Source organism: Scomber japonicus, chromosome 19 (genome assembly GCF_027409825.1).
Source record: "Scomber japonicus isolate fScoJap1 chromosome 19, fScoJap1.pri, whole genome shotgun sequence".
Classification (NCBI taxonomy): domain Eukaryota; kingdom Metazoa; phylum Chordata; class Actinopteri; order Scombriformes; family Scombridae; genus Scomber; species Scomber japonicus.
The window spans coordinates 15,876,435-15,890,394 of NC_070596.1; the positions used below are offsets into that span (position 1 = coordinate 15,876,435).

Consider the following 13,960-nt stretch of genomic DNA (forward strand, 5'->3'; position numbering starts at 1 on the left):
TTCAATTTGGGAAAATAATATTGATTGCCCTCTCTTTTAGCCAAATGACCTGGTAAAAACATGCAAAAAGAGAAAGAAAGAAAAAAAACTCATAACCAATGCAACTTATCAAAAATATTTTAAAGAAAAAAATCATATAAAATAAGCGCACATAATCAATAATTATACATGACAAGAATAAAAAGTATTAATAGTAGTTACGACAGCAACACTAAAACCGTAGAATGATTACATCATTGATTTCCTTCTGTACATGTAATTGTGGCTGGCATGATGAGTCATTACTGCAAGAGTCCACCAGAAGGTGCTATGATACAGTCCAACATAATGACAGAAGAAACAAAACAGAGGACATTGCAAAGTATTTCATAACAGGCAGCATAAAATACAAAAACGATATGTATAAATAGGCATATTATTAAATACTATGTTATCACAGAACACATACTCGTCCATGGAGTTGCCATGGAGACTGATTTGGAGAGTGAGAGATGCGTCCTCTGATTCAAGCCTTTTCCCTTTGATCTTTTGACCTCTGATAGTGTGCCACTTCTCAGACTGTTGTCTATGGTAAGGGCATCATACACATATTCACACAGTCCATCCAAATAACTGGACAGCTGTTTCCAAGGAAACTACAGCCAAAAATATCAAGTCGTTGTACCAGAGAGAGAGAGGAACAGCTAGAGAGAAATGACTGGCTGAGATTCTTGTTTACCCTCCAAGTTATTACACCCTTTGTTGCCAATGTTTAACTGGGTCATGGCTGAGTAGACGTGGCTGTTTCTGTCTTCTTACTTCTCTGAGTGTGCACACATGGAATCTGGGAGGGTGTATGTGCATTTATCACTGTGATGCCAAATGTCTCCCCTGCTTCTTGGGTGTCCTCCTCTCTTATTTTCTTTTTATGTCTACTTCCTCCCTGGAGTGTCACACTCCCTGGCGGGCAGATATCAATGTTCAGTCACTGCAGGAATTAGGCTGTCATGGCGTCCCATCTCCTCCAGCACCTGGGCCAGGCGACTGAGGTTACCATCAGGAAAATGCTGTGCCTCCCACAAGTCCAGGATTACTCCTGTAGGACTGGATTTGGTGGCAAAGTAGTTAAGATACCTGAATGAGAGATTGTGACAGAACAAAGACGGTTTAATTAGAAAAGGGACGCGAATGAGTTTACATGAATGAATCTCTCTGTGGTCAATACAGTAACCTTCCTGCACAAATATCTGTACATATAAGACTTTTTCTGCCTTTCTCTTTGTTTTTTTAATGGAACAATTGGTTAATCTAAATGTCATGGTTACAGCTGCTAAGAAAGTTTTGATATTTGTAGTTATGTTGCTCAGAAAGTGTAAGTAAAATGAAAAAATGACTTGCTGATTATGTACCAGAATCCTTTTATGTAAGTAAAGAAGAAAAAAATATGTTTAACCAACAGTGTTTGTGCTTCAAATGATAGTTTAAAATCCTATTTTTATACTGATGTTTTCAAAAATCTGTTTTGATATTCACAATTAGTGCACAAACATTTCTGGATTTTTTTTTTTAGTAAGTTAAAATAGAAAATATGAGCCCCATGTAATACACTGCTGTATTTATCATCAATGTGGGCTTTGAAAGAGAGGTTGGTTCAAGTCTTTCCTCTGCGTTTTCCTTCCTTCATGCCACACTCTGTCAGTGGTCTCATCAATCTGCAGCTGCTGCCTGTGATAAGGCCCCCCCGTTGAGCTGGGACCTTATAAATGGACACACACTGTACCTCTATCCCATACACAAGATTATAAAAGACACAAGGGTGACGATTTGAAAAGACAAACGTCACTCTATCTTCGTCTCTTTCTGTCTGCCACACTTCAGTCCAGCTCAAATAATCTCCATTCAACAGATGCTTATCACATTGCGTCATTTTCCTATAGAACTATCAAAACCTAAAAAAAAAAAAAGATTATTTATCTACAGTGGTATTCCCAATATGATCTTGTTGCTTACTTCTCTAAATGAAAAAAGGGATTTAAGGATCAGTATTCTAAAGAATAGGGAGATTGTGATTTTGCTCATTTCCAGAAAAGGCACTCTTTTTCATTCATCTCGTTTATTTCCCCTTGGTAGCAATAAATAAATAGATAAATAAACCATATGACAGTCTATTACTGCAGCCAGACTGTGACCACTAAGGGCCTAAAACTGAGTCACTGTCTCAGTCATTGTCTCTCTTGAAGTGCCCTATTTTCTTAACACACCTATCAAGGTTAAGTTTGTGGGCCAGCATCCTCCAGTCATTGCCTCTGGTCTGCGGTGCATCCAGGCTGCCACACAACTTTTGTCGGATGGAGACGGGGATGCGAAAGGCATTGGGCCCTACCAGCGTGGTGATGTTACTGGCAGGGTCCAGCAGAGATGTGTCGATACTCTGGGAATCCTGCAGACAGAGAAAGAGTTTGAATAAAAGACATTGAATGTAGTAATTGCATTTGTTCGGGCTGCAGGCTGCATAGACATAATTTAACGCCATCTCACAAAATGTAAAATAATTTAGTTCAAATGGATTTGTAGCACAGAAAATGTCTGGTTCTCGATCCTACAAAAAGTGAGCATTATTCATTTCATTGCCATCCATTTATTGATGCAAGCAGAGTGATTTTTAAATATATTGCATCTGGAAGATTAAGTGCTGGAGGTCTGGCCACAGAACACAGACAGCGAGACCCAGAGACAAATGAACCAAGGCCAGACAGGGACACAGCTCAGCACTGCATGTATTGTAATTCATCTCATTACGGAGAACAAAGCTGGATTGCTCTTCCATCCCTCCATCCTCTCTATTCTCCTGTCCAGATGGCCTTTGTGAAGCATGTACAGCATGACTGGAGGGTGATTATTCTCCCTCTGGTCCTCTCTGCTCTGCATTGGCCTGTCATAGGCAGGAGTGTATGAACTCTGCAGGGTCAAAACTCTCAATCTTGTACTGTGTCGTTCTTTATATACATTGCAAGAAGAGGAAAAAGTAAATGGAGGAAAGGGTTAATTTATTCAAGTGTCTACCACAGTGGAGACATTGAATCAGCTCTAAATGCTAAATCCAGATGAGGATTCTGTAAAGATTTCAATACAAACCTGATGCAACACTTATACCTAGACAAGGAGAACTGTTTTTTTTATCTGTTATACACAATGCTACATTAAGTCAAATATTAGCCCTACCTCTGACAGTGTAGTATCCAGCTGAAAAATCTGTCCTTCACCCTCCACTTGGCGTACACATATCTTACAGGCCAGGTCCACAGTGCTAGTAGAGAACCGCTCCAGAGTAAAGCAACAGTGGAGATTCCTCTGTGAACCGCTCCAAACTTGCTGAAAGGAAAGCTCCTGCAATGATAGGAAGACAAAAGGATTTACTTGACTGTCAGAGAGCACTGTTTAAGGTGGTTTTTAACAAAGTGTACATGTACTTTACCTGGTACTTGGCTAGTAGTTTGCTCTTCCACAACGTGTGGGGGACATCATGGATGGAAAGTCTCAGGTTGTGGGTGCTGTCTTTAAAGTTGAGAGTCTTTGGTTCATCCAACAACTTCCCACCCATCTGCTTCTCCATCTGTAGAACTTCCTAAATGCACAAACACACACTTAGTAAATATATGACAGTATACAAACTGACCTGACTGAACTCTTCTTTTAAGCTGCTATAGTCAGTTGTTCTTTTGTTTGCTACAGTAGTTTGTATCAAATACTCTTAATGGAAATGTATATATATGTATATTCAACACATTTCCCTTAGGGTTTTATGAACCTGAATCTAGACCTGCCAGCTGAAACTTTAATGTCCTTGCAGCAGGATCACTATCACTTCTCAATACATATTTCCAAAGTTAATAACCATGTATAATAACCCTCCTCAGTACAATAATCCTTCCTTATCTTTCCTGCATGTAGGTGGATGCATGTTAAGCAGAATTGAGGTAAGGAGACAACAGTGGACTAGGCTAGGGGGATAAAAGTGGCTTATTCTGTGTTTGCGCAGCAGCTACATCTTTCTTGGAGCAGCAACTCTATTCAAATGCAAGCGCTTATGTCTGCTCATTGTGACACACCAACACAAAAAAATTCTCATTCCACCTCCCACTCTTCATCTGCTGGCTATGCCTACACACACGCAAACACACATTAACAAGTCAGTTGAAATGACAAACTCACAAATATAATTAATGCTTACAAACACATTTAATTTCCGCTACATAACCTGTGCAAACACAGAGACACAAAAGAATGGATACTCACACACACACATAAAACATGTAGTGTTATTACCTTGAGTGCATCCTGTGTGTCATCCAGGCAGTAGACTCTGATGTGGTACTCCATGGCAGGGCAGGTGACAGGCCCAAAGATGGCTAGTTTGAGGCGCTTGGTGGTTGAAGCACTGAGAGATTGTCCCACGAGGCAGTAGGTACCCAGCGTCTCTGTCAAGATGTGGCAGGACTCGTCATCCATTTGGATGTAGCATGGCGTGGTGAAATTTTCTTCTCCTACCACCACCACATCCTACAGTGCAGACAGGAAGAAAGAAGACATGACACATGAGTGGGAGATAAGCTAAAAAAATACAGAAATAGCTCATGGTTTATCATAATGGACCATGGACAGGAAAAAAACGACATGATTAAGAGCATTTCTAATGTGAATATTAGGGGTGTGACGAGATCTCGTGCCACGAGAGACTAAAACGTGACGATATTTTTCGTTGAAGTGAAGGTTGTCTCGCGAAGCTATAATTAAGGGCCGCAGCAAAAAAAAAGACCATCAGTTGTCTATCGCTCATTTGCACGTCATATAACGTGTGGATCATTAACCTTGTGCAGCTTCTACCTGCTGAGAAGATCTCAGTCAGAAGTCTGAGATGAGGAGAGGAGCAGTGGTAAGTTGACCTCAGGTCTCTAACTGAGAGCCTGAAGTAGGAGGAGCGGAGGAATCTAGCGCAACTGTGGAAGCCTAATGATGTAAAAAGTAAAATGAGTCACACACTACACAATTTATATGTTGTTCTACTTGTGTATTTATGTGATACAGGATTTGTGCAATTCACTTTTATTTCTGTGTTTTTTTTAAATTAGCAATATGTTATAATTTGTGATAATTGGATTTTTTATTTAAATTATATTTATATATTAGAATTCTTTCTACTCTTCATAATTAATTTTTTGGTATTTGTGATTATATCTAACTTTTGTATTTATGGTTTTTATTACCATAAATACAAAAATCTATAAAATATCTATATGGAGAAACCTTTTACAGTGCTGCATACTGCATATGATAATTATATATTTACAAAGTAGAACTGAAGTGATTCATTACAAGATGATTAGTTAAAACATTTCAAAATGCACCTGCATTATTTCCATTTTATAAAAAGAACAGTCATGTATTTCCTCATTGAAGTTTTCTTAAAAATATAGTTAAAATCTCGTCTCGTCTCAGTCTCGTGAACCCAATATTGTGTTGTGTCTCGTCTCGTCTCGTGAGCTGAGTGTATCGTCACACCCCTAGTGGATATAGAACAAAAGACACTTTCTGTTGTCGGCAAGCAAGGACAAAGTGTTAAATGAGTTCAAACTCATTTAACTTAAAAATCTAAAGTATGAAGAAAACCAAACTTTTCTTAACATTCATCATTCAATGAAACTACACAGCAAGATGAGTTCAATTTCAGGTTCAAGTAAATCATGTACACTGAATCTGAATTTGCACTGAATTTGAATTATCTTCTTAATTTTTATACACAATACCTGGTACACTGATATGCATTTGCATGTTTTGAAACTGAGCATATTGTAACTTCATTACATTTTTGTTATAGTGGAAAAGCTGATCTAGTGCATTTGTGTGTATGCTAACGGTACTTAAAAACCTTCACTAGTGACAGTCGTAATTATTAAACTGAAAAGAATCATTAGTCACTTACACAATAACTGACATAATGACATAACGTGTTCTTGTCCAGTGGAAAATTAATAATAATAATTTGGAAGCAGAACATCAGTTTAAGTGGGGATGTATATTGAAGGGTCACAGCGTTTTTACGTAAACTCTATCCCTTAGAAATTACACTTAACATGTGTGAATTAATAACGTCTGACAGCATATATGAGGTAATGAAAAAGTGAGTGTGCAGACCATTTATATTTGCCCCCTGTAATAGCACTAATGCCTGGGCATATTTCTATTTCATTAAGCATGTCTGGTCTGAGGAGGCTTACGCAAAACTCCCTCTTTTTTTTTCTCCCCTCATTGATCTTTCTTGATCTTGCTTTTTCTCTCTCTGTCTTTCGTTCTCTAATCCAAACACTCCTGTGAGCGGCACATTGGCATTAATTCAGCCTATTATGAGAGACAGAAGAGGAATTATAGCATTTTATTGTGAGCTAGGCTGTTTAACAGCAGTATTATTGCTGATCATTAGACTCTTTAACTGCTCCTGGGGGATGGCACTGGGGCTCCGTATTGGGGGATAATTAGAACACACAGTGGAAAAGTAGGCTTTTGCTTCAAACATATGTGTGCAAGCGCAAACAATCAAACATGTAAACACATACATGTACACACACATTCATACAGAATAATTTATTCACAAATTTCTGCATTCATCAGTTGATATTTTTTTTTTTTTTGAGGCGTAGGACGATAAATCTTTGTTGGAGAGTTACTGAAGCAGAAAGCCCCACATGTTCCTCATTATATGACCTGCTGTCTTCATCATCATCACGACACCATGTTTCCTCAGTGACACTGAACACTTGTGTGTGTGTGCGTGTGTGTGCTATGATGGGGGAGGGGTGTAGCATGCTGGATGTCAATGGAACTGATTATTCTCAACTGGTGGTGATATATATATATATATATATATATATATATATATATATATATATATATACAGATAGATAGATAGAGAGAGAGGCTCCTCTCTCCTGCTTCTACTGCAATGATGAATACACATCTTGACAGAGCATGTCATATAAAGCAGTATTTCACACATTCAGCATGGTTGCTGGCCTCAGTGGAGAGAGAAACTCATATAAAAGATGTTGGCATCATATTGGATATTACCATCTGCATTCCTGACAGGTCAGAGATTTAATCAATAGTTATTTCTTCCTTAAAAACACTCAGTTTACACTGAGCTTTATTGGATGCCCCAAAGTAATACATCAATGTCACAAAGGCATGTGGGGCCAGTCTGGCAGTTTTTTCTCCTCCATAAGTCATATCATCACATCAGCAGTGGCGATTGTGCAAAGACTTCCTGAAAATGATGTTATTCAAGCCCATATATGCAATGATGAGTTGACAGAGGGCTATATATTGGATAAAGGGTGTTGCTAAGTAGTTGGATTTTCAATGTATGATGCTTGATGCCCCCCCGCACATAAGAGAATATTAAAAGCCATGAGGAAGGAAAACTTGTCCAGTCAGAAAAATATGCTAGTGACTACCTACAACATAGGTTTTCGTTTTTTATCTGTCTTTAAATAAAGATTTTTGGTGACAGTGGCAACCAAACTATTTCGAACAATAATAACTTTATTAATTGAAGTGGAAGTTTTTCTATAATTATATGTGTTTGTGAATGTGTTTTTGTGTTAGTATAACAGAAAGAAAGAAACAGAAGGCAAGAAAGAGGGAGGAGATTGGCAGAAAACATTCACATTGCTGCCCTCAGCAACCCAACTTATCATCATCAGCACTGTTAATGATGAAGCCTGCAAGCACACATCTTCCAAAAACACAAACACATTCAAACACACACACACACACACACACACACACAGCAAACACAAACAAAAATAGGCATTCATACAGGTAGAAGAAAGCAGTTTGGGGAAAAACAGTCCCAGCTCATTCCCTGCTATTAGAGGTTTACTATTTCAGCACCTGGTTGCAACAGGAGTTTCTTCTGAGTGTAGAGCTGCACAAACAAAGCAGGGAAAGTTGATCCTCCTAACCTCCTCCATGCTACAGTATCTATCATCCCATTACATTTTGTTCTTCACAATATTGTTCCTCTTTGCTCTGTTTCTTCCAATGCCGAATAGAATTATGAATCAATTTGTTATTTTTGGGAGGCAAGCGCATCATTTTAATACTTCACATGACTATCAAAAGCACGCTTTCAAAATTCTCCATGGTTATAGAAGCTAGTCTACTGTTGCAGTAGTTACAGTGTTTTTGTCATGCATGCCACATCTCACCTCCCACTTGTTCTGCGGTGACTGGCTCTTGAGCTGGATCAACCAATCCTGTTGGCCGTCAAACACGGCACAGTGGTGCATGGTGATGATGACGGGCCGAGTCAACAAGGCCCCGGGGGGCCCACAGCTCACCACAGGGCTCAAGACTGTTTGGCCATCATCCACTGAGGGCCTGGAGGAGCAGAGAATTACACACAGACACAGACACACACACACACACACACTGTTTAGTGGCACTGTGACAGCAGTCTTGGTGTACGTGTGACATGGTGGAGCTGACAGGGGTAAACACAGCTCAGGGGCGTTGATGGTGCAGGCTGCACTGCATACCTCATGTTGTCCTTCCTCTGAACCGTCACATACATCTCATACACTCTGCCTTGGGGAATAGCCCCGGCTGGAATTAGCAGACTCACCCCTGGGGAGCACAAAAACAGACAGACACACAAACAAAGAAGCAAACATATGAATTGTGAGTTGTCTGGTAGACCAGTGGAGTCTTTACAGTTGCTTGTCGTGTTAATGCCTGTCATGAGGCTATCATGTTGATTATTAGAAGATATCATTTTTTATCATCGTATTTCCAATGCTGACATTTCTTAATTTGTACTAAACTTAATGCAGCTAAGGATAACAGGAATGTCATTAGTGGGTGCTATTGGACAAGCAAAATGTTGACCTGTTGATGCTGGATAGAAGGACAGGGGATCAAAGTGTTTAAAATTCATCCTTTGGGTGATATTAATATTGTTACCAAATTCCATGGTAATCCTCTAATAGTCAATGAGATATTTCAATAAAAAACAAAAATCAAATCAAAGTTTCATGGTAATCCATCAAATACTTGTTCAGCTATATCACTCTAAACCACAAATATCAACTTCATGATGGCGAGAGAAAATAACAGATGACCGCCAGTGTCAGTAGGATTCATTCTCTGGAGACCAGGAATGTTTAAGGCAATCCAAGATCAAAATCAAGCTCAAGATACACTTTATTTGTCTCCACAAGCAAATTTGTTTTGGAATCTGTCCTGCAGTTCTGCAGCAGATTAACAAATAAACAGCACAGAGTGACTACGCAGCACATAAGAGCACACATGGCATAAAACATGTAGTACACATCATAAAAGCAGTCGAGAAAACAAGCGTGCAGAGTTCAACACTATCAATAGTGCTAGTGAGTAATTATTGAGGTGTTTCAGTCTAGACCAAAGTGGTGAACTGACTATTAGACTGGCATTGCAATAGAGCTGCACTGCTTATATGGCTAAAAAATATTTCTATGATATAAGTATCTCTACATGGTGAGTCTCAGCTACATCAAATTGAGTATTTAGTAAATGGAAATGAAGGTCCCTAATGCTCAAGCTTTCACATGCAAAAGATAAATATGACCATTTGAGTAAAGATCAGTTGAATCCCTAATGATAATTATAGTATAGTAGTATAGTATAATTATTTCTCTTAGACAGGTATAGTTGTAATTGCATGTCCCCTCAGTCTCAAATATAAATAACTAGGAATTTTTTCTGCCTTTTCTATGACATCAGGAAATGATGTGACATTTAATTTATAAAACCAATGATCTCTCTACTCTTCATATCATTCTCATATTGCTGCAGCCAGCAGGATTTACATTTTTCCATCTCAGATTGATTTGATATGATGTCCTGTCCAAAGTATTTTTTTTAGGAGCCCTTCACTCCATCATACACACACACACACACACACACACACACACACGCGCGCGCGCATACACAAATGTACACACTCTTTCTCTCTCTGGAGGGGGTTTCTCAGATAACTCATTGATTTCCCATGTCCTTGTGCTGAACTTTTCAAAAGGTGACAGACAGCTTCTCTTGCTAGCTAGCAAGGCAATCACAACTATGCCATGGGGAAGTCTCACACACTGCCACTCTCTCACACAGCAAAGCTTCAAAGAGAAGGGAAATGCATTTTAAGATGCAAAATACCAAACAGCCACACTGACAGTGCCACAAAATATTTCATTACCCAGACACACGAACAGATCAAATATCAAATGTGCTCTTTCCTCTCCTTCTGCCTATGTAACATGATGAGGTGGCTGTGCACAAACGCAGCTGAGAATATTTTTACAGGAATCAAAACTAAAAAAGAAAAACTTAAGAAACTTGAGAAGTCTGTGTATCCTTTAATGTCTCTGCTAGTTTGTCTATGCCTGTCAACATGCATCTGTGGCATGTTACAAACAGCCCGTATGCGTTTGAAGTGAGGACAGCATAGCTAATGTAAGCTGCCTGAAATAGTACACCTCTATGCTGTACTTCTATTGCACACACCTTAAGTATCCATCAACCCTTGTCATACTGAGAGCATACATACACTGATAAGTTACATATGGTTTAGCATATTATTTCAAGTCATGTCTGCGTGTATAAAGGTTATCCTTGTAGAAATAGTAAGGTACAGAGGCAACTCGAATTTCATCAATGTAAAACATAATTTACACTGTACACATGTAGCATTGTATTTCACTCCATGTATAATGGATAGTTTAGTAGGCATTTGCAAAGATTAATGGCAGTCTCTTAATGTTAGAAGCAAACATACCAATTCTCATTATCATTAGTTTTGACACATTTCACCTGATAAATGTGAAAAAATGTTTTTTTTTTCATTCTAATATGCCCATATGGACATAAGGAACAAGTCTGAATGACTAAATCTTAGTCATGTGACAAGATTCTGATAAGCAAGATTTCACATATCATGTTATGCATGCTCATTGTTAAAGGATTGCTTTTAAAGATCCCTATAGAAATAATATAATTATTTATTTAATGAGATTTACTGTTGAAACAGGTAAGTGAGAAGTAAACTAATGGGCTGTTAGTTATGTCTCAACAGGAATAGTTGTCATTACTGTAATGACTACTTACAACCTGAAGAGCAGATCACCACTAAAGAGGCACTTTTTCCAAGACATAATGGTTTTCCTGAAGGTTCAAGAGCCCATTTCATGAGATCTGCGAGGGTAACATTTTGGGCTGAGAACATCATCATCAGCCTATTATGAATGAATGAGTGGCCTCTTTGGGACACAGAGAGAAGGGCTGATGGATGGTCCCTTCTCCATGTCAGGCTATACTGTGGAGAGGGGTTAATTCTTTCAGGATGCGCACTTGTGGACACACACACACACACACGCATGTTCTTACATGCACATACACACAGCAGGAGGTACTATAACTAAATGCTCCTGTAAGGAAGAGCTCATAAAACACCTGAAAGGAGAGGCACTGAGTGGATGAAAACATGCAGCTCTGATCAAAACAGACAAAGGAGAGCTAATGGGTTTTGAGACAGGTTATGACAGAATTTGCTGGAACTAGCAAATCCTGTTTCATGAACCAGAACTCAATTTTTCTTTGTTATATCATGTTTATCCATGTATATTTTGAAATATGCACCCAATTTTGGCTGGTTAAAAGTATAAATATTCACTGAATTAAAACACAGCACAAAAGTCTGGTACAATACCTGAGTTGGGGACAATGAGGTGCCCTCCTTGGGAGCTGAATGAGCCCAGAGCAGTACAGGACGGGTCTCTGGTGCGGAGCAACGTCTGGGTCTGTGTGCGACGGCCCATCGTGCTGTCACTGTTGTCTAGGAGACAGTGTGGTAGCTTGGGTGATAGTTTAGAGGAAAACTCCCCTCCCAGGTCATCCTGTGGCGTTACTAAGCCTGAGGAGTTGTACACCTTAATCTTCAGATTGGGAAGAGGGTCCAGCAGGGGAGAATTTGTCATGGGGATTTTGTCAGCCACATCATGGAGGGCATAGACGGGGCCACGGTACATGGCGGCCGCTGAGGTCAGGTCAGGGGGTGCTGTTAGGAGATCAGCTGGAGGAGAAAAGAAAATGACATCAGTCAAGCAGAGTAAATAAGTCTTAAAAGATCTATTGTGGTCATCATACACTCATCTCTCCAACTGTGGATGTGGAGAGCTTGTGAGAAACTAACTTGAAACCAAAATAACCTCAAGGAAATGAAGTGTTGGCAGCAATCAGCAAGGCTGCTGTCTGGCTATACTCATTTGTTTTTCACTCATTAGGGAAGTCCACTTCACCACCAAGAAACATTACTCAGTCAGAGAAGTTAAAGGCGCAGCTGTGATTCATGAGTACCAGATGGCATCACTAATGCTCAGTTTACCCTGTAGGTACAAGGATGAATGTTCAATAGCTGGGCTGAGTGGGTGGAGCACGGGGAGCAGTAGCTCTCTGTCCTCCAGCTCCTCCACTGCCTCTACCCCACTCTGTTTTCAAACAACGCAAAGTTTCCAAATGATATAGATGTCAATGAAAGTCACAAAAGTTATTCAAATAAGGTGAAAAAAAATGGTCAGAATAATGATTTATTGTCATTACCATCTTTTTTAGCAGTAGTACAGTAGTTTCTGTGGTGTTAGAAACAGTTATGTTTCTGCTATTATTATTTAGTCTATATAACTATATAACAGTAGTTACTGTTCGGTATAGTAGTGTGGGTGTGGCAATAAGTTGCATTACTTTCATGTATTCAGAAATGTGAGACTTTTTTCATCAATAACCACTGTCGTCTTCACATCAAATGAGGTTTGATGTGTTTTACACCTCAACTTTAACGGTAACTCAACGGTCCTGCAATCAGCTTGTTCTGGCATCTACTGATTTGGATAGCTAGAGGCTAACATCCATATTACTATTTTGTATATGTATGAAGATAACCTTATTAGTTGAGTTTAAACCTATGCAATCAAATGGAAATCTATTTCCTTTTTGAATTCTATTGGAGATAATTACACAGGGGTGCACATATTAATGGAAACAATATCACTATTCATTTTTACAGAAATCAAATAAGATTAAGTTCTGACTTAAACTGTTATGGTTTAATTAAAATAGCTTAATAATATCCTTTTAAAATATGGTTTTCTTTTGTGCAAAAATTATCTGTACTTTTAAATTGAATAAACTCTCCAATCAGTGTTGCTTTCAAATATTTCTTTGTGGGTTCAGTGCTGGCTTAGTAGATGATGGGTGTGAATCAGACATTTACAGTGACAGAACGGGCACTCTTAGCAAGCTTTGGATCTAAATTGCAGCTGTACGTTTGCTGTCCTAACAATTATTTACGACATCTACAGGTTTTTTTTTTTTTAATTTTATGTCTGCCTCCATCTCTGTTATCTTTTCTTTTTTCCATGTTCCCAAAACCCCAGAATGACCATTTACAACACTTACTCTGATCTGTCTGTTTCCCCACTGTCTTTTTTTCCAGCTCATTGCCACCTGTCCCTGTAGTCTAACTTTTAAGTCCTGTGTCACCAGGCCAAATATAATTACGGTCTAATATGTGACATACAGACTGGCCTTATTATGCCTTAATGACGGTGCATAGTTTGGCCTCTCTTCGCAACGTTAAGCATTTTAATAGTTTCATCACCCCACCCGCACGAACATGCTGCCTGTATTTCCCTTGCAAGCTTGCTGCTCATCCACAGTCAAAAGGGCACATTTACATTTACATCATCACTAACACACGTGTTGCCATAACAGCTAAGTCAGACATATCTAACCAGGCTAATGCAATGGGTTGCTAATGCAACGCGTTGCTAATGCAATGGGTTGCGGTTACTAGTGCCTGACAATGCAGGTGTGCCATCTAGGGCTGGGTATCTAACCTCAA

The 13,960-nt window shown here is 39.1% G+C and overlaps 1 protein-coding gene across 1 annotated transcript in view; it reads right to left on the reverse strand.

Annotated features, from left to right (window-relative positions):
- Positions 1–953: 953 nt before the first annotated feature.
- unc5cb (unc-5 netrin receptor Cb) overlaps positions 954–13,960 on the reverse strand; it is a 118,297-nt gene continuing 105,290 nt past the window's right edge. Inside the window, exons 10-17 of the mRNA XM_053339386.1 lie at positions 11,771–12,133; positions 8,574–8,661; positions 8,244–8,415; positions 4,306–4,539; positions 3,455–3,604; positions 3,202–3,366; positions 2,241–2,419; positions 954–1,113 (exon numbers count right to left, since the gene is read on the reverse strand). Coding sequence (XP_053195361.1) covers positions 954–1,113; positions 2,241–2,419; positions 3,202–3,366; positions 3,455–3,604; positions 4,306–4,539; positions 8,244–8,415; positions 8,574–8,661; positions 11,771–12,133 — 1,511 coding nt within the window. The remainder of the gene's footprint in view (positions 1,114–2,240; positions 2,420–3,201; positions 3,367–3,454; positions 3,605–4,305; positions 4,540–8,243; positions 8,416–8,573; positions 8,662–11,770; positions 12,134–13,960) is intronic.